This window comes from Zonotrichia albicollis, chromosome 2 (assembly GCF_047830755.1).
Source record: "Zonotrichia albicollis isolate bZonAlb1 chromosome 2, bZonAlb1.hap1, whole genome shotgun sequence".
Classification (NCBI taxonomy): domain Eukaryota; kingdom Metazoa; phylum Chordata; class Aves; order Passeriformes; family Passerellidae; genus Zonotrichia; species Zonotrichia albicollis.
Window position 1 is genome coordinate 101,259,752 of NC_133820.1, and position 21,368 is coordinate 101,281,119.

At 40.2% G+C, this 21,368-nt stretch overlaps 1 protein-coding gene and 1 long non-coding RNA gene across 55 annotated transcripts in view; one reads left to right on the top strand and one right to left on the bottom strand.

Moving 5' to 3' along the window:
- The window catches only part of LOC141728251 (uncharacterized), a 174,383-nt gene extending 161,549 nt beyond the window's left edge, over positions 1 to 12,834 (top strand). For 4 of the 5 annotated variants that reach the window (XR_012579127.1, XR_012579125.1, XR_012579129.1 and 1 more), the window contains one exon: positions 476 to 12,834. This is a non-coding gene — a long non-coding RNA (uncharacterized LOC141728251). The remainder of the gene's footprint in view (positions 1 to 475) is intronic. The other variant, XR_012579128.1, reaches the window with a different exon arrangement.
- Positions 8,163 to 21,368, bottom strand: part of LOC102067133 (uncharacterized) — a 41,541-nt gene continuing 28,335 nt past the window's right edge. For 27 of the 50 annotated variants that reach the window (XR_271002.4, XR_271004.4, XR_271006.4 and 24 more), the window contains 3 exons: positions 15,015 to 15,141; positions 11,185 to 11,337; positions 8,163 to 10,210 (listed from right to left, as the gene is read on the bottom strand). Coding sequence is in view for 10 of the 50 variants with exons in the window: in XM_074535865.1 (XP_074391966.1) it covers positions 15,113 to 15,141 (29 nt within the window). In the remaining 40 variants the exon portion in view is untranslated. Of the gene's footprint in view, positions 10,211 to 10,656; positions 10,738 to 11,184; positions 11,338 to 15,014; positions 15,142 to 16,197; positions 16,450 to 16,681; positions 16,853 to 21,368 lie in introns of all 50 variants that reach the window. The other 23 variants (XR_012579123.1, XM_074535859.1, XM_074535863.1 and 20 more) reach the window with 4 other exon arrangements.

A 21,368-nucleotide genomic window follows, 5' to 3' on the forward strand; every position in this document is an offset into this window, starting at 1 on the left:
TTTCACAAGTCTCATTGGCAAAGAAGGATTTAGCACTTAATTCCTGTACTTTTATGTGGCAAATTAGGAATTTTCACCTTAAAAGGAAATTGCTTTTCAAACTCCCATAAATTCAGGATTCTATTTTTCTAAAGGGTGGAAAACATTCCCTACATTCATCCCAACACATAATAAATAGCACTCTCCATTACTGCTCCTCAGAAAGGTGTAGGAAACTGGACCTGGCCAAAGAGAGGTGTTTATCTTTTCTCCTGAGGAGATGCTAAGGGTCTAGACCCTGTCCTTAACACTTTTGTCTCCTTAGTCCTTTTTAGTTTAGACTATCATGTTTGCTCGCTACCTCAAAATCAAGTATCTGTTGAGGAAAGCATTTAGCTTGAGATTTGGTTACTTGATGAAGTAGGGCATGCTGACACTGAATAGTCCAGACCAAAACTGGAATAAGAACAGAGTTCCAATATGTTTTATTTTTCAGTTTACCATCACCTAAAAATAAGCTCCCTACACCATTTTTTGCATCATCTCAGATAACAACTGCCTGATTGGCAACTGCACCAAAGCAGGAGGAAGATGGCAAAGGAGACTGACACAGCATGAGAGCCTGCAGACAGCAGTGGGTGACTCCCCAGCAGGAAGCACTGAAATGTGGATGGTAATGTTGATCCCAACACAAGGTCCCATATCTGGGGCACTTGAGACTGAGGTGGTGCCCACCAGAGTGGGACAAAGGACATGATCAGAGAACCCCTGAAGACCTTTTCTTCATGAGGGCAAGACAAGACTGAAAGACAAGGAAGTGCAGCCCAGTGTTCTCTCACAGTGTGGCACCATGGCTGTCATCATAACACCTTTCATTCTGACTGTCAATACAGAAGTGACGACAAGCTTTCAAAAGGGTTGGTACACACCCTGACTTGTTTTATTTTTGAGTCATTTATGGCCTGGTTTCTTTGTCTCTGCACTTTCTAGCATGACAAAAGACACAGGGCAGGTGTTTGGATGACATCAGTTTTTCTCATTTAATCTATGAGAACATAAAAAACAGTCAATGAGCATGGGCCATGCTCTGGATGTGTCTAAGAGTAAGTGGCTCAAATACTAGCATGTGAATTTAGTAAAGTTAAACTCTGTGGAATGGAGATAAATGACAGCAGCAATTGAAGTTGAATGTGATATAGAAATCCAACTAACAGAAGACTGTCTGGAAACAATTATTCAGAAAGCTGCTGACCCTCTCTTTCTTTAAAGAGTTAATCATTTGGATCAGTTAACTGGCAGCTGCAATAATAGGCATATGCTCTAATCTTTGATCTATAGCTGAATTTTCAACTCTTTGTATGAGAAGCAGATCACATAGATTTGCATATTTTTAAGGATCCATAGGGAGAAAAAGAAGAAAAAAACCTGGCTTTCCAGGACACCACTTAGAGATCACACACAGTGTCATGGGTCCTCCCAAGTACACTAATGTTCAGAGCCAGTTGCAAAACTCAAAAATTTAATAAATGGCCCTAAACTGTGACATTTGCATCTGAAGATTAATCAAAATTCCTCCTAGAACAGGCTCTTTTAAGCCAAGGTTACATCGTAACTCTTCAGAGAGTTATGTACATCTATCCTTAAGATCCCATTTCCACATCCAAACTTGTGTCAGAACTTTACTAAAATCTTAAAGAGTCCAGAAGTAATAGATAAATTTAAAAATGCTTTGTAACTAAATGAGAAACTGTTGACTAGACTCAAATTCATGAGCAAGTAAGAGATTTATGCCAAGATCTTGACATTTTCTTAGCTTTGGCAAAACCTTTCAATATTGATGAAAATTTCCAGAGAGAAGACAACCACGAATCACTCCATGAATGGAATGGATGTAATCAACCAATTTCTTTGCATTTAAAGTTCATTTCTTGTTCATCTCTGTTTTCAACACCAACTGAAAGATGTTTCCTAATCACACATTTTGGATCAACCATCATACCTATGGCACAGATTTCCTCCATTCAGTAGTAGTTCATCAGGGAGTAGGTCCTACCGAGAGAAGGGACCAGTATTCTGGGTACTGTGAAGTGAAGAAGTAATCCTCCCTGCAAATGTGCTCAATTGTGTGGAATGTTTCAATGTAGTCTTTACTCGATTCACGCTTTACAATAGGCTTTCCCTCCTGGTTCACCTACACAACAGCTTTTGACATCAATGAAGATTATGAGAGCAGCTGTTTGTTATTTGTCTGTGAATATTTCCTATGATCCCAAGCAAAAGTGCAGACTACTGCATGGGAATATGCAGAAATGTGTGAGAAAGGCAATGTAAAGAAATCACTCTCCAAAAAGCATTCTGTGTAGATTTCTTGTAGTTGCCCCCAGTAAGCCATATGGGGGCATGGGGGATTTTTAGAAGCCTGACTGACACAGGAGGCAGCACTTCCAGGCACAGTCTGTCTTGACCTATCTGCCTTGTTAAGTTCTGGCAAAAATCCCATGAAGAGGAACGGAAGGTGTTGCACATTCCTGGGTAAGGTGTAGTAAGGAGCTGGGGTGATGTGATGGTGGGTGTGATCAGGCCACTGGCAGGTAAACCAGAATTTGAGCCTTGAACAATAATTTCAGTATCTTATAGAGGGAGAGAATGGAGAAGAAGAATAGCATACAAGTTTTAATGAGAAAAATTGATTGCTGATGCAGAGCAGCAGTCCCTTTGAGAAGGGACTAGCCTGTGTCCTGACAGCACATACATTCCACACAGTAAACAGACTTCAAAGTAACCCAAAAGCCAAAATAAAGGTTTGCTGCTTTTTGTACCTTTCCAACAGCAGTAGTTGGTACTCTCACCAGCATGGCCATGTAACAGGCTTTTCAACTTCTGAAAGCATTATTAAAATAAAAGGCTGTCTTGCCTTGCTTCTGAATTAGGAAGAGCTATAGATCTCTACAGGACTATTCTTTATTGTTGTCTTCTGTGCTTTGTATACTTTTTGGTGTCTCTTCCCAATGGCCTCTGAAAGATTTTTGATCTCCTAGAATGTTACATTTTAGGGCATTGTGTAACCTGCTTGTTTTGTGAGAAGGCAGAGGGCAAAATTTGAGAAATTGCCTTATGCGCTAGATAGTATGATTTCAATTATTTCACTAAGTTATTGCTAACCATATTTTATAAATATCAACACATTATATTTGTTCTGGCCATTGAAATTATGCTTTCCAATTAATTCAAATGTGTCTTCTGATATATTTTGTCAATATTACAATTGTACAAAATTGGTTATATCAGTTAGGAGAAGCATCTTAAAATTGCCTCCCTGCAATTCATTCTCTATATCTTAACTTTGTACAGTACTACAAGATCATTTTGCTCATGTGCTAAGTGGGATCCTAGCATATCACTACATTCAGTCAAAATATTGTAAGTTAAAATAAGAATACCTGTAGATTATGAAAATGAGACCAAGAAAGTAGCATTTCTTGTTACATAAGCAGAAAAACTGGAAATAATTTCAGGAAAAACAGATTAGAATAGGGATATTTGGGAGACATTGTCATTATTGTTGACTACAGTAAAAGAAAAACATACATCAAATCAGAATTACTTACCTTGAATTTAAAATGTTAATAAACCAAGACATTAGCAAAGAGAGAGTATCACCTTAGTGGTTTGCTCTAAGGCAATTGCCTACACTCCCTCTGTAGTTGAGAGAGAAAGAGACTCCACCAGTAACAGAGACTTATTTTCATATGGCTGCACGAGATACCATCCTATAATGGCCATGTGAAATGGTTGAACAGAGATCTGGAGGTGTTACCCATGACAGGCAGGGAAAGAAGAGTTATCTGAGACTAGATAGCTAATTCTAAGACAGCCACAGCAATTTATAAAGAATCCTGGTCTCTACATGAAGTGCCAAATTTTAAAAAATGAAAGACTCAATTAATTTCTAAGGTATTTTCATTTATTACAGACAGATGTGCTAGGGATGAGCATGCATGTTTGCATCTTGACATAGATTTCATAGGCTGGGCTTCAGCTGGCAGCTCTGCAGTTATGAATCTTGAGACACATTTCATTTCAATTTAGGAAGTTTTAGGAAGCTCAGGGTCTTTATTCACAAAAGCCTATGAGAAATAGAGCTTTCCGATTTTAATTCTTCATAGGAAATAAGAAAGTGAAATAAGGATACCCACAATAGGCTTTCTACAGCTTTTCCTTTCAGAAAGCTAGGACAAACTCAACAGCATAAATCCTTTTCAATTTGATGGATGAAGGTCATGGAAATTATTTCTGATATAGTCTCCATATCTGGGCTTCAGGCAGCTCTAGTGAACATCAGTCTCATATCCATACCATATCAAAGGGATTCTTGTCTGTGTCTCAAATCAGACATATGTTTCTTTAGTGAATGCAGTACAAATTAACATAATTTCTTGGGTTTGAATCTATAAACAAGCCAAGTAATGGGCATCAAAGTTCATTGAAATATATTTTAAGTCACAAAACTCAGTAGTTTTTGTGAGCATTTTTTTCATAAAACTGACCTTCTTTTGAAATATTGGGACTGAAGGCCAATCTACACTGGCCAGGGAATAAAACAGGACATGGAGAGTATTTGCCCCATTTCTGATGTTCTAGTTCTGTCCTTCAAAATAATTTAAAACTGAATTTACCATACGGCAGTTTCCATCTTTCTCAAAACAGAAAGGGAGTGGGAAGAAACAGAAATAAAAATATATAAAAGAAAGAGCAGAAAAGAGAAAGGATTGCTCCAGCCCTCCAACTTCCCTTTATGAAAGGCAGAAGACCAAAGGGTTTTTCACTTGATGAGGGCCAGACCACGGGTTAGGATATAAACCCTGCTCCTCTTGGGTTGTGGTGCTGAGCACTCATCCTGCCCCTTTGCTGTGACCTGTCAGGGGGTGGATTGCCAAGGCACTAGGGAAGGATTTCCTGCAGGACCAGTTCCTCTCCTGAACATCTCTCTAGGGACAGCGCCAGTCTGCATGGGTGAGAATTTAACCCATGTGTGACAGACATAGTGCAGAGGGATGATACTGGGCTTAATAAACCAGCCAAGTAAGATGTGCTGGTATTGGCTGCAGTAACATAAAGAAATATTCTTCAGTGGAACAGCAAGAGAATACCAGTTGAGAGACAAGCCTCACCTATTGGTGAATACTATTCCTAGCCTGGACTTTGCACAAAAACATTGCAGAAATCTTCACAAAGCCATATACGGTGGGTCAGGAGAGTGCAACAAGCTAGCAGAGGAGTTAAATTAATCTCTTGCATTGTGTCTGCTGCTGAGAGCAGTGTAGAAATTCCTGTGCCAAAGGCACTTTGCAAAGAAAATCAGAGTGTGGCCTTTACACAGATTGAAGTCTCTAAGGAGGAAGTTGTAGAGTAACTTGAGAAACTCAAGTGCAGTAAATCACCACAACCGGATGGTGTTCATCTGGGAGCTCCGAGGGGAAATAAAGTGAGAAAAAGCCAAGATACTGACAAGAGGATGCCTTCTTCCCTTGAAAAATGCAGCAGCACAAGAAGGCTGGGAAGCCCTATTATGTTGCCTGTCTTCAAAAGGAGATGAGGAAAATCCTGGGAATAAAAGACCTTTAAAGTTTGCCACAGTTTTAGGGAGACCAAAAATACTAGTTTTGAACAACAGCTCAAGAGAGAGCTTGTTGGACATAGCACCCCATGAAGGTGTTCTTCAGTCTCCCAAACCACTAAGGCAGTTACAAAGGGGGAAAATGCACTCAGTTACTTTGAAAAACCAGTGGAGCAGCCTTCAGAGGAAAAAGTGGGATGACAGAGTCTTCTCCGAGAAAGATGACCAAATGATCCAAAGATTCTAAAGGTTACATGGAGGCTAATAATAAGCAATTGTCACAGAGAATATTAAGAAATAAAACTGAGAATAATACTTGATGATGATTCCATCCTGGAATGAACTACGAATCAGTCTGGAAGGAGTGAATCTAAGAATTTCTCTTTCTATTGAGGCAGGGAAAGGTGAACACCCAGTAGTAGGTATCAGGACTAGTGTCATAACAAATAAATGAGTCTGAATCCCAAGCCCCAAGGCATTCAAATTAGTGTATCCAGATTCCACCCAAGATCTGGATTCACATGTCACACATGTGGTTCCCATCTTAAAAGAGGACAAATCAATTCCTGGGTTGAAACTCCTGAGGTTTGTGCTCTGAGGTTTGAATACTCCATATTCAAAGACCTCAGCCTACACAACAGTTACATATGAAATATGGGGGGTGGGAGGAGTGCATGTGTACACATAGCATGCAAAGGAAGCAATTAAATATAAACCCAAAACAATTTAAAAAGTGATCCATGGCAAAAAGTGCTCTGATGCAGAGACTGTATTTGTTCTTTACATTAACTTGCTGCAGCTAGCTGAAAGGACACAAGATTGCAAGTAATAGACAGTGAGAATTTTGCTGGTTTGGTAGCCTATTTACCATCAAACATTTAAAATTATCTGGATTTACATGGCTTTGTACCCTTCCATCTTCTCTCCTAGTTTCTTTTAGTTCCTAGACTAGGCCCAGTGTACTGAAGGCAAAGCATTTCCAGTTTTAATTCACTTTGTCTTGAATTCATTAGATTTTGAAAGCTTTCAAAGGAAATCACAGGTAAGAATTAGAGAAAATATAGAAAGTGGGACATTTCTGACTAGCTTGTATGTTTCCAGTATCTAAAAAGAAAGCTTTTTTTAAAAGCAAACTGTAGGAGGGTTTGTAAAAATAGGTATTTACATTTACATATTGGGACAGATCCTCAGCTGCCATGGAGCAGTATTGCTCCATCCGCTTGAACAGGACACAGCTGAGAGCCTGCCTCTCACACAGGCACATACATGTGTGGAGTATGTCCAGGATTCTCTATTTTTCCAAATGTACAGAAATCTGCTTCTCCCTCCAGGTACTTTTGCTTGTGCACTAGGTTGTGGGAGTTACAGCTCCTCTGTTTTTAACTGAGGGTAGTGTCTTCAGGGAGGCAGGATGTGATGGAATGTTGAAGTGTTAGGAGAGGGACGTATGAACAAAGAAACTCAGGGAAGAAGGTGATGGAGAGAAATAGGAAAGAAAATGGTACCCCACAGAGCCATGCTGTGCCAAGCAATGTCTGCATTCACAGCAACAGGGAGTTAAACTGTGATTATGAAGCAACCATGACTTTTGGAAAACACCTCAGGTGTTTCCAGCTAGGTAACAGGAATAGCAGGAGACCTGCTACTGATAGCAAGGTGGAGAAAAAGGAGCTCTGTGCTCAGCTGTGCTGCTGCAGGAGTCACATAACACAGCACAGAGAGTAGGTGTCACATCAGATAGGGCTAATAGGTACCAACAGTCACCTTCACCCCTTTCCCCTCAGTCTTTCCCTGTGTGAGAGTCAAGTGAATATCAATGTGAAACAACTCTGCATGACTGCGTGCTTCTGCCCACACAGTGGGACCCTGGTAGTGATTCAGACTGTACTGGACTTTGGACACATAATGTACACTGAATATCCATAATAAATAATAATTACCACAGTAGGGGGCAGCAGCCAGCTGTGGAGGAAGAGTAGGGCCAGCTGCTGGAAGAGATGTAGGCACTGGCTGAGCATGCAAGCTGGGCACTGGGGAGGGCAAGAGGGCCATGGCTGGGAGCCAGTGGCAGTTTACTGCCAAGAAAAGGGAGATAAAAGCGGAAAAGAGTTTCACCAGAGGGAGCTGCTCCTGGCCACCCCTCAGCAATCGGTAGCGGCCCTGATCCAGGAGGGAAGGCTGATGGCAAACAGGAGCATCGCCAGCCTGTGAGCGTGGCCAACACTGCTCACACGCACCATGCTGGAGCTAGCATGACGGGTTCTGTAAGCCAAGCAAGCCTGCTGCAGGGAAACAGCCCTGCACAGACCTCTGGCTTGCAGGAGACCCATACCTCCTCCAGAAATGAGAACAGATCCATCCTGTTCCCCTCAACATGTCCCCAGATGCACGTCCAGCTAAAGCAGAGTCAATACTCCAGAAATGAGTGCAGGTCCAAAAGACACTGAGAGACACATGGTCAATGCTTTTCTGAACCCCCTGATGCTCAGGTCTCCTTGATTTCATCTACAGAGGATTGTCCTAGGAGCACTGAGGATTCCAGAAGGGAATTTTTTGTCTGAAGGGCTATTTTTTGTCTGAATTCCTCAGAAGGCCTGATATTTAGTGCTTAGGTTCCCCAGGTAGTATGATAAACACAAAACTGCTTTTGAACACACTGCACACACTCAGCAGTCCAGTCATCCAGTACAACAAAAATTTATCAGAGATTTAAAATATTTTTCTAACCCCTCTGAAAAGTAATTTCTAAGACCAAATCAGCTCACCAGTCTCATTTTCACAAGGACATTCATGGCATGCTCCTCACACACTGGCTCCTAAACAAGAGTCAACAGCATCCCAGAGTCAGCTCCTCTCTTTGTCCCACATGGAATACTCAACTCTTGCACCAGCACAGTGTAACAATTAATTAGCACATGTTCTCCGTAATAATTATAACAATGTGGCACATTTCCCTTGAATTTAGCGTAGTGATATTTATCTTTACTCATATTCATATCTTACCTTCAAACGTGATTCTCTGCCTGGTTATTTTTCACTGAGTTCAGTTGCAAATAGATAAAACCTGTTTGCTTCTCTCTCCCAAGGAGGAGTATGTGTATTTCCAGATTCTATTCGCATCCACCAGGAAAAGTCACACACAACAACTGAAGCTCAGTTGGGCTTTTTTTTTTTGCTGTGTTCCTGGTTGGTTGAGGATAGGGGGTGTAGTAGGGGGGGTGTTAAAGTAAAGCTGCTTTTCCTCCCTTTCTTAGCATAGCAGCTGACAGATTTTTCAGTCCCAGTAAAAAGAAAGGGCTTTCACCTGAATCTCAGTTTATGTAGCCCACAGGAGAGTGAAGAAATTGATAGAGGACAAACCAGGCAAATAAGGTATGGTATCAGGGAGAAACATCCATCATTTTCGTGGGTAGTAGACAAGAATAAGCCATATGTGAGCTCAAATGCAAATTCATGGGCAACAAAAAGCCTATATGTTGAACATATCTACAGCTCAAACATAAAGAATCATATTCTTTCTGAATAACTTATTTCTGAACATCTGACCTTAAGAACCAGCCTCAGTTAAGCACTGGCAAACACCAAGATTTGGAAGGAAGTTCGGGGTGTTGCACTACTTTGAAAGCTCTGTTTTGAACCAGCTGTCATTACGAATGTCTGCTGGTACCCCGCCTTAGCACACAGCCTGTCACGGGTGAGCATAATGAGACTGAGCCAATGGAGTATACTGAACTATGTCTTCTTGCATGTCCTTGTAGCACAAATTATCCCTTCACACAGCCATAACAGGTAAGCTCTGAATCTACTTATGCCACATTCTAATTGGTTTCATTTAATTTGTGTATATGTCTCTCTGTGTTTGTATATACATATATGCATATTTATATGCACATATGTATATTTGGACATCATTATTAAATATGCATACTTCACAGATTATTTCTATGCTTGTAAGAGATTCTTAGAATAATTTGCTTTATTATACAATAAAACCATAGAAATTATTGCCTTCTTTAGAATAAATAAGAAACACAGGACTCATTGTACCATATATGTTTAATAGTTTGGACATCTCAGTGCCCACATAAAACAAGGAAACATACACTGCAATAGGCAGGATAATTATTTCAGCAAGGAACATCCATCCCACACTCATAGAAATATGAGATTCAGCATCATGAGATTCTAGAATTATGTCATCAGCTGCACGAGTTTCACAGCTTATCTTTATGATTTTATCTTACAGAAGTAAACTCCAACAAAAATGTATAACACTGCCAAATTTAACAGCACATTCATGTTAATACTAGCTGTAAAGATTTCAAAAAGGTGAATAACATCAGCATTTCTATACATCTGCGTGCACTTACGTATATATTCACATGTATACACAGACATGCACATATAAATGCACACATACATGTCTGTGCTATGTATATAACCTGTCTTTAGAGATGCCATTATTTTACAAGGTTAATTCCAAGTACGTTAAAATTGAAAACAACGTTCTATACAGTTTACCCATTTAAAGAAGTCCCTGCTGGTGCACAGAAGATCGAGCTAGCTGAGTTCATTAAGCATCATCGGATGAGGCTGCAGGTAGCTGAAACATTCCTTAATGGAAATTTAAAGAGAGCAGATTAAAATTATATTCCTCCCATCCAACAGAACACAAAGGTAAAGACAGTCTAATACAACCAAGATCTCATCTAGCACAAAAGGAGTATTGTAGTTTGTAGACCAGAACTTATTGCCTGAAGTGAACAGCTAGGCTTGTCTCTGTGTATATAATCACTTTCTACAATGTACTCTTCTAGCATTCAGATGTAGTTATGGAAGATGATGTTTTCCATAATGTTAATCTGTTATGTTCATGACCAAGAGTTAGATAATCTCAACAGCATCAAAGATGTTTTATCTGTGCTATTCTGCCTGTTTACAATATGAGAAATAAATAAAAAAATGCCATGTACTTTAATTTTTTAACTCCTAGGTTAACTGTTTTAGTAGTGTTTTTGGGTCAATAAAGTAGCACCAAGGAAGTGGTCCAACCAGGATACCTGTGTGCCTGTTCAGAATGCTTGCAGCTTTCCCCTGGACACGGTGACAAGACACTAAGGGGGCTCAGCTCTATACCAGATCTGTTGTTAGATCAGAGAAATGCACCACATCTTTAAAATCTCATAACTAAAAAATATACTGATGGGCAGTTGTGTGATGAGAAGAAATGAAGAATAACAAGAGGGGTGAAAGGACTGCTACATTAGGAAAGATTAGGTGAGCTAAATATCTATGAGTTTCCTTAATGCTAACTAAAGACAACATCACACTAGTTAAAAGAGATCAAAGGGAAAGAAGGAAATTTGCAAAGGGACATAAATAGAAGAAATATGATGACGTTAACAATGGGAAAAAACTCCTGACAACAGGATGCTCTAGGCAACACAACCTCTCCCTTGAGATAGGCATCACTTAGGAAATTTAATCTAGGCACAAAAAACCACAAAAATATTCCATAAGAAACAACTTCATAGGGCCAGAAAGATGTACTGGATGACCCAAAAGATACATTGCTAATTGGTGTGCACCTGTTATCTGTGATTTTCCTTGCTTGTATGGCCAACTCATCATTACTTGTCTGTATTTGGTTTCTCTGGGTCCCATCCAACTCACGCTGCAGTCAACAGAAGTTTCCGACAGGAGCAATAGGACCTCGATGTCTGTTCCAAGTCTTTGCTGTTCTAAAAAGAAGAGGGGAAAAAAGCCCACACAACTTTGCAAGAACTTAATGCATCCGGTGTATGAACCCGTATGCAACTGAACCCTTAAAATTTTTTGTATATTTAAACCTGTGTTTATCCTTAGAGATATCTGAGGAAATGTGCATTTGTTTTCACTTGGTGCAGCTAAAATTTTTGCTGGGGAGGAAACTTACAGTTCATCTAAAAATACCTTCTAATGAAAAACTGCTTTGGTCATGGAAGAGTGAAGAAAATTCTCTACACCAAATTAAAAGTAAATTCTATACATTACACAGAAATGGCAGAGACCTTTCTATCACTAAAGCAGTAATGCAACTGATTAAAAAAACTAACCATGAATTCTGAACTCAAGACCACAGTTTTCAAATATTTTTACCCGATGTCTTATATATATAATCAAATTGTACTTAAAATCCACTTGCTTGCAGGTAGAGAATCACTAGTTTGTGGCAGCTCAGTGTTGGCCCCTTGAGAGACACAAATTTCTATGAAAGTGGGGCTGAATGTCCAGGGGTCAGAGCTGTGTTGGTGCTGTCCATATATCTAGCAGCTGGTATTGTTAATCTTTAGAACAACGTTTCTGAAAATACTAAACAGACACTTTGGTAGCCAGTATTGAGCCTGTGGCTATACTGCTTCAGGCTGTGATCTTGTCAGGTTTTACAAGATAAGTAGGGTCAGGCAGGGTCACCACTTGGATTGGTAATTCTAAGGAACGGCGGGAGCGGCCGGAAGTGTCTCAGGTGATAGAATAGCTGTAACCATTTTCCCTGAGCCTTTTCTAATATCCCGATGAAGGCATAATGCCAAGTCATGACACAAGAGCAAGATCCTCACCCTCTGAAGCCATCAAGTGCATCATTTGCAAAGGGATCTTTCCCTGGCCTGGCATGGAAGTCTGAGGTGCAATATGTGGGAGATGGCAAAATTCAGGTGCTGCATGCACACTTGGTCCTGGATAAACAGCATGCAAATGTTGGGCTCCAGCATGTTTCATCAGGAAGGAGGTAGAAGTGAATGCCCTTTCTGACATTTTGGGAATGCTGGTAGCTCCAAATTAGGTTTTGTCCCTGTCTATAAAGCAAAAGACAAGCCTATTGAGTGAAGCTCCTATACACTAACTTTCAGCCTCACACACTTCTACAGAAAGTATAGAAATACATATAGATAATGAAATCCTTGCCCAATGGTCTACATTGCCAAGAATTTTAAATTGTAAGTTAACCAATTTCTCCTCTAAAGTTCAAACAATAAATAAAATTCTATGTGAAAAATGGAGCCTTTTATTCCTTTGTTAAAATCTGATCAGAGTAAACTACAGATGTTAAAAGGCATTGTAGTTCAAAGAATTAAAAGAATCTTACAGGGTTTGTACAAAGAAAAGAGTTTTAGAGAATAATATGGAAAATATTATAATGCTATTATATAAATCAGTGGCACATCCTCACTTTGAATACTGTCTTCAAATTTGGTCACCTCATCCCTGAAAAAAGTAAGTAGAAATAGAACAAGTCCAGAGAATGGTAATAAAAATGATAAAAGTCAAAAGGATGGGAAATTTCTTGAGAAAAGAGAAAGAACATAAGAATCACCTTGTCTCTCAGGAAAAATATATATTCTCATGGGACATTCATAGATATGGCACTTAGGGATATGGTTTAGTGGAGACCTTGGCAATGGTAGGTTAATGTTTGGACTTGATCTTAGAGGTCTATGATCCAAATCATACTGAACTGAACAAAGCCTCTCCATAAACTTAGAACACATGCTGTTGTCTCAGACAATCTAGAAAATGTCCTTGGACCCCAGCAGTTCTGGAAAGCTCTGGGACCTTTCATGAACCAGATATTGTAGGTATTTTCCTCAGTGTACTCTGTTGTTTTAAAGAACTTTCAGCAACTGGAGGCCAATCTGACTCATGAACAGTGGTCAGGACACAGAACTACATATTAGAAACACTTTTCCTTTGTTAAATCATAGGATCATAGAATGGTTAGAGTTTAAAGGGACCTTAAAGATCATCTAATTCTGATCCCACCACCATAAGCAGGGATACCTTCCATTAGAGCAGGTTACTCAGAGTCCCTTATAACCTAGCCTTGAACATTTCCAAGGCTGAGGCGTCCCACTTCTCTGGACAACATGTTCCAGTGCATTACTTAGAAACTCTTTACTATAAGAGTTTCATCATAATATCTAATCTAAATCTATTCTTCTTCCTCTTATGGCCATTGTCCCTTGTCCTGTCACCTTCATGCACTTGTGAAAAGTCCTTTCCAAGGAACTTGACTACACTCCTAACTCATTTTTCGGGTCTAACTTTTAGAAACTTCACTTTTCCCTACCTTTCTCTTCTGAAAGGCATAGGTGGTTGAGAGAGAACAATCCATTAACTTGACTGGCAACTTTTTCAGTTTAATCACTCATCTTCCTTGAAAATGTGCCATGTGTCTATTAAAACAGTCTCAGTCCCAAAGGACTTGCACAGTCTCCCTCACATTGTGTGATGGGATCCCCAGGCTTCGACAGAGTTCTACTTAAGTATGACTATAATATAAATAACATTTTGTCCTCAGGATCTTTGAACTTAATTAGCAGCAGAGGAAAAAGTCTTTCCTATCCTGCAAGGTGATACAAAAAGGTATTGAATTTTAAATGGATGAAAGGAATTGCTTTTCCAAACAATGTACAGCTAATTAATGGAACTTGCTATCATATGGTTAGTACTGAGAGAAACAGCATCATATTTGTAAACAAGAAGTCAATCTTAGGCATAAAAGCAAATCTTCACACAAAGCTCAGGTTGGGTTAAATTCAGTTGAAAGCATTATTAAAGAAGATCAGACTAGATTATAATAATGGTTGTTTGTAGCCTTAAAAAAATCTGTGTTTTACTAGCTGCTACTGTACAATGATGTCCAATCATCCCAGTGGTTCATGGTACGTGCCAATCAATAGGCAGTGTCAGGACAGCACCTTCACACAGGGTAAACCATCACACTGGGTCATCAGAGGGTCAGGAAAGTCCAGGAGGCTTTTTAAACTGGTAGCCTGTCTCATCTCTTTCTAGAATGGGACAAATCCTTTCTCCTCCAGCCCTGTATGGGAACCTTGGAGGCATCAGTCATACTCATGCTAGCATGGTGGGTCTTCAGCTCTGTCTGCAGGTCTGCAGAAATAGGATGACCAAGTCCAACAAGGTAAAAAGGGCAAAAAAGGTTTGGAGGAAGGTGAGGAAATGAAAAGGTCAATCTCTTGACTGGTGTGACAGCACACACTGGAGTCCCAGTGCCCCATTACCCACATCTGCATCCCTTCTATCCCATCCAAACCCAGAACCACCCACAGGAACCTGTGGAAGCAGAAGGTCCATCCTCAGGTGCCCATGGTTGAGTTGTTAACTGAACCTTGGAACAGGACGACATTCCCCTTGGACAAGTGTGTTCTATGGTGTTTCTGGCACTTTTTTCTACTTGAGATATCCTAAGGTGGGAGCAGCGCCAGGAGATCTCATTTGTCATTATTGACTTATCTCATATTACCTTACTGTGGTGGGGCATGATAGATAACTGATTCATCCCTGAACTGTTAAGAATATGTTCATGCTGACAAGGTACCAAGAGAATAGAGGCACTTTTTTACATGATTGCACTTACCTACAACTTCAGTCATCTTATGGGCCCCCCAAGAAATCAAGGAGGATGTCTTCTAGTGAATAGCTCTGCTGGGGTCATTTCAGTTAAGGGAAGTTGTTTCAGTCTTGTGGGTTCAAAAAGTTATCTCCTGGGGGGAAAAGAAAAAAAAAAATTAAAAGGGACAAATCAGCTCCTTACACTGGTGATTTTATACCATCAAGGTGTACTTTTACATAAAGTCAAAGAATACACATAAAGTAAGCACAAAATGCTCGTGCAGTTGTTCTTCCAGGATGTTTGTAATGGCAAGCTAGATTGTAAATTATTTCTGTGGAGGCCAGAAAGCACAGTGGAAATAATGTATATTATTCATAAAAATGATTGTCCTGTTCACTTGTATACCTCTGCAATTTATTCTGTAACAGCTTTTTACTTCAAAGAAATCACTAGCTAATGACATCTCAAACTTAAAAAAATCCACTTATTCACAACCCTGCCCCTGAGGGAATTCCTGCATGTTATCAGAAATTTTTCCAAAGATCATTAACAGATATTACAAACCAATTGAAACTGAGTATTTTCTTTGCAAATTACTTTTAACTTTAGAGCTATTGAAAAAAGACATTGAGTGATTTAATTTACTTAATCTGTCTACAGATTGCAGCTATGTGCATATCCTGTGATTGCATTTCCAACAAAAAGCATATATAACTATCCCTAATAGGGATATTTTTCTAAATTATCGTACAAGATCAGTAAGATCTCTGCAGATATTAATGTTTACTTTTTCATTTATAAAATTGCACTCAAAAAAGAAATGGGCATCTTTATTCTGTTGTTATTTTAGAAGTAATAGCACACTATAATACTTATTTTACCTGCTATTTTAATTAAAACTCCAATAATCATCATATCCTTTGAGGTTATGTTCTACTAATTTTTCTGAAAAATCACTGTATTTTCATTAGGCTGTGAAGACAATGTTTTAGAAACACCTTACACAGCAATGAGTGTACCAAAAGAGATCCTCTATCTTGCATCAATCCAAAACACCAAGCTAGTTCAGCAGTGGAGGGCTGGAGATTGTATTCTGTACCTCATTATCTTAAACTCCTCCCAGGCAACCTCACATGTGTCAGCACCACTTCTGCAGGAAGTATGAAAAATCTCTCCCCCCTTGAATATTTAGCATGCAGCTTCCTACCTAAGGGTCCTGCTCTCTCTGCAGATAAGAGATAAGGGCTTGAAGTCCCTGAAGATTGGGTGGAGTTTGAAGTTAATGCCTTTGAATGACAGTGAACACAGCTGCTGTACTTTGTGTACTGCTCAATCCTGATCATGTGTTACATGTTCTTCACCACGACACTCTTGGAAGACATATGGGTGAAGCAGTGGATGGTTTGAGGAGATGAATCAGGATTAACTGCTGGGAAGTTCAACTTAGCTGAGCTGGTGACTGTCAAAGAGACATGAGCAGAAAAAAGCTTCTAGATGTCTTAAGAACTTTTGTATCAAAAATGCAGGTGATAAAAAATGCAAAGGATGAGTAGATTGGGAACCTGGACTTGGACATCTATATCCCACACAAGTCTCAGTCATCCCCTATCATGGCCTTGGGCCCAAAGATAACTATTCAGAGAAGGATTTTTCACAGCAAATAGATGCATAAACATCTTTTAATATCTTGCCTTGAGTGGTGGGAGAAATGGCAGAAAGGGTAACAGAGAATTTACAGGTGGTAGTGCCTTCCTTGGATAGTCTGCATTTTCCTATCAGCTGGGTCAGAGGTCTGCAACCAGTCTAAAAACTTCTCCAGTCCCAGTACTGTTGAACTCTCACTCTCTTGCTGTTTTCCTTTCCTGGATTATGACAGAAAGATCTCACAATTAAAATAATTTTTTTTTCACAGTGCATCAAAATACATTCGGTCAGTTAAGCTAATTTCCAAACTCTGTCAAGAGCTGAAAAAATTACTCCCTGAGCTACCTGATGTCCAGTTTTGTCCTGTAAATATTAAGAAACCATAAGTCTTTACAAAGGCCCCATGCCATTAGCTGCTCCTGCCACCATCCTGTGAAGGTAGGTAGGCATGAGAAAGAGGAACTGGCTGCTACTGAGCAATATCTGGGCTGGTTACTGGCCTGGTTTTAACCCACACAGCACTCAGATAACTGCAAAGGGAGGATGCCCTTTTCCCTGAAAAAAATGCCCTTTTCCCCTGATAAAATTGCAGCCTCTCATTCCTGCTCTTCATTCACCCCCATGACCTGATCAAGACACTTTTCTAGTCATGGTCCAAACCTCTAGTTTACAGCGATAATAGCCCTGAGACTTTCAGTAGCTGTCTCTGTGAAATTCAATTGCTTTTCAGGATCCCCTGCTTTTAAATGTGTTTCCCTCACCCTTCTGCCACACACTAGCAACTGGCATTACAGTGTCAGATCAGATGGCACACATGGAAAGCCAGAGCCTCAACACATTTGCTAGTGGCTTTTGCTTCTCGAGCAGTGCAATGTCTTGTGCATATCCAGCTTCAGGGACAAGGCAGTTCAGCATCCTATCCTCCCTGTATTCCCTGCCTGCTATCCTCCTCCCAGGAGTCCTGTGTTGTTTGTGCTTTACTACAACCACACGCCTGGTGCTCTGGTCTCTGTCTGCAGCTCCTTCTACTTGGAGACTGGTGACAGAGACCACCAGCGTGCCTCTGTCAGGGGTGACCTGGCCTTTCCACCTGCCAGCGTCGGGCGCTGTGCCATCAGCTGCCAAACTGGCACAGCTCCACCGGCTGCAGCAGCTGAGCACTTCTCTTGTCACTCAACCCAGGACATCTCCACAGAGTCTGATAACACATCTGCTAATTAATGCCAGTTGTGATCATTGGTCAGATCCTCAACTGGGTTAAATTGAAACGCGTCCATTTAAGCCTGTGACAATTAGCAGCAGCTTAGAGCTGACCCGATGGTTTTCTCTATGACGTGAATATGTGTCTTGTTCTAAGTGAGTAAAACATACCAACAAATTGCATAAAAACTGCCAAATGATCAGAAAAAGATATGATTATTAGTAACTCCAAGCCAAGACCAAACTACAATGGTGGCAAAGTGATAGCCCCAGCTATGTTAACAACTTTCTGAGCCATCCAAGTTCCTTATAATAAAAATAATTAATAATAAGAGATATGCTTCTGGACACATTCACCTTTCTGTAAAGAAAGCCTAATGAGTCTGTGTTTCAAAAAACAGACTGTCAGAAAATTTAAGTGTGATTCTACTAACTTGTAAGCATAGTGTTTAACATTTTAACAATAGAATAGATAAAATCTATTGTTGAATTCAGATTTTAAGATTTGTAAAGCAGCACTAGTAAGCAGAAAGGAACAGTTCAAGAATTTTCTTTGTATTTTGTCTCTGCCCTTTGTCAAAATTTTATTGCAGTCAATACTTCCACCCTGTTAGGTTGTATTACCAGTTCTCTCAACCATAACAAGCAGAGTTGTAGAAGGTATTAAATCTTAAACAGAGGTAAGTAAGATACTCCTGGAAATAAAGCAAAAGTTTGATAGGTTGTGTCAAAAGGAACTGCAGTTATTATTATAATTTATTATTTGTTAAGCACTGACAATGTGCTCAGTTCTGCTGATTAAGTTTTTCTGAGCAAGTTCTACTGATTATCTTCTGAGGACAACACACTGTACTACAAAGAAGATATGTGACAGCTATCAAGACTTTTGCTTTCAAGACTCACTTAGCAAAACAATTACATGCCAGTTATGCAGGTTTTATGGAAAAAAAGAGAGAAAATGCATAAACTGAGTAAATATCATGACTTTTGTGTTCACTAATTTTCCTACTCCAGATCTCTCACTTCAGCACTGTCTGACAATCTCAAAGTTACAGTGAGATTTGAAGAAGATCTAAAGCCTCATCCCTGTTTATATTCAGTTATAAGCATCATGTTATATTAGAGGCATGCACACAGGCTGTATTGTTAGAATCTGTCTTTGGATCTGGGACTCGCTCCCCAACAAGGGCAGAGATGGCTGAATGGGGCCAGCCTGAGACAGACAAAAATCCAGACTGGAGACAGACAACGCCAGACTCACACATGCATTTCCTTCATGCCACAAAGCAGATCAGACTGAGGTAGCCAGTGCTCTACCCATATGTGGTGATCTGACCTTACAAAGATATTTGGGATGCAGGTGCCTCAAGTGAGCCTTCCTATCCTTGCTAGGCTCTCAGGGCTGTTTCTCTAACAGACCTATTGTTATGTTTCTCCAGTCTGAGCTATAAGCACGTTTTTGGGCATCTAGGAGTCAAGGATGTTTGGTTTTTGCTGATCTAGAGGCACAGCAGATATTCTATTCCTGTTAACTCTGTGCCTGGTTTATATCTATTTTAGCATGTAAAGAAATCACAGTTTCTCCCTTCACCTTTACCCTCAGATCATTTATGTACAGTTTACCTCCAGTGTGGAAGATCCCCCAGAACAGGCATTTGATGGCAAAATAATGTCCATGCATCTGTGTATGCACAGCAAGGGACAGGGCAGAGGACTGCTCTGAGAATCTCTGGCCAAATTTGCGTGTCAGGAGGGTGCCAAACAGACATTGTCCCTTGCCCCAGCCAGGCAACACCTAGGCTTTCAAACCACAGCACTGCCAGGGTTCCAGCTGTGCAGATGTTCTTAGAAGAAATACTCCCTTTTGTCTGCTTCTATCCTTTAGCCTGCACACTTCCCTAAATCCTGCCAGCATGCTTTTTTTTTTTTTTATAACTGACAGAGAGAAGTGAGTTCTTATATAAATCTTTTGTGTGAAGATCAAACTGCGCACATGTAGGACTATTTTTTTTTAGGGAAAAATCTGCCCTAAAATAATCATTCCATGTTATCCTCACAGAGCGCCTGCACTGCCTTTTAAAGCGCATCCAAGGCCACCCTCAAGAGCAGACTCAATGCTGTCAGCTGCAGCTGAAGCCTCCATGTGTGCACGGAGGGCAGAGCGTGGGCAGCCCGGGGCAGGACTGGGGTCAGGGGCAATGCAGCTGGAAGGGACCGTAATCTGAGTTGCTCCTTGCAGACAAAGTCAGCCTTTGTACTGATAGAAACTTGTGGGGCAACTCGGGAGCCGAGCTGGGTCATGTGAAAAAGGTGTTTCTTTACCTAGCCGGCTTGGACTCCTCAAACATCCAGCTGGCAGAGCCTGAGGTTTCAGTCAAATCTTGTAAGTTAACATTAGTTTACTAATAGACTGAGGAGCAAAGGATTTGACCCTTCATAGCCATTCATTCACAAACTCAGAAACTTTTGTAATGGAGAGGAAAATCAGCAAAAATGATCGCCTGATAACAGTACTATTGGGAAATTCTTTCTTAAAAAAGAAAATACTACAGAAGATAGCCACAAATGGCAGTATACCAGCAGTTTTAGAGTCAATTTCAGTGCTGTTTTGTGTTTCACTGTTTACAATTTAATTACCAGCTAGAAAAATGATCAGGTGTTAGGTATAGTGAAGCCCCCATGTGTGGCACCAAGCAGTAGCACAACTCACTGTAGTAGCTTATTTTTGGGAGGCCTCCCTCTCTCCCTTTTTCACTATTCTCTTCATCCTGCTTCCTTCTTCTGCTCCTAATTTCCTTAAATACAATATAGTCAGAGTTTTACACTCAGCTTTAATTTTCCCAGGAAGGACAGCCCTTAAAAAGCAGCCCAAGTTATTTTACTCAAGACCATAAAAATGGACTTGCACTCCAGTGCAGCCGTCTAATAGACAGATGAACAAATTCCATTAATATAAAAACATTCTACCTGTGCCCTTCCCCCAGCAAAGCTTTTGCCAAAACTGGAACAAAACGCTAATCTAATCTTTATTAAAGTGGAGAAAAATCAACTTCCTTTCACTCTCCCATTCCTTTTCCACCACTGTGATTTTCTAAATTTCAGGCAGGCCTGTGACCAAGAGCTACAGGGCCAAAAGTGGCTGGATGTGCTGTATTCCTGGCCCAAATGGAAGCAGGAAATACTAAACATCTTGCATGGAAGCCTGTTCTCATCAGGTTTATAGCCCAGCTTTTTTCATCAAAAGCAGTGAGGATAGTACACAGTTCAGAAATGCATCCAAGCATATGGGAGTCTCTCTACACTAATCCTCCTTTTGAGTTTCATCCAGCACTAAATCAGAGCCACACCGGAGAGAGAAATAATGCAATAGCTTGTGGAAAATACATGGCTCCTCTCTGTTAGGATATGGAAAATCAAACATTATTCACTTTTCCCCTTAAAAATTGTCGGAGGAATATTAACAGCATAAAGTATGACAGAGATTGGAAAAGAACAAAAGCCAGATACCTTTTAAACTTGCCTGCCCTGGGACAA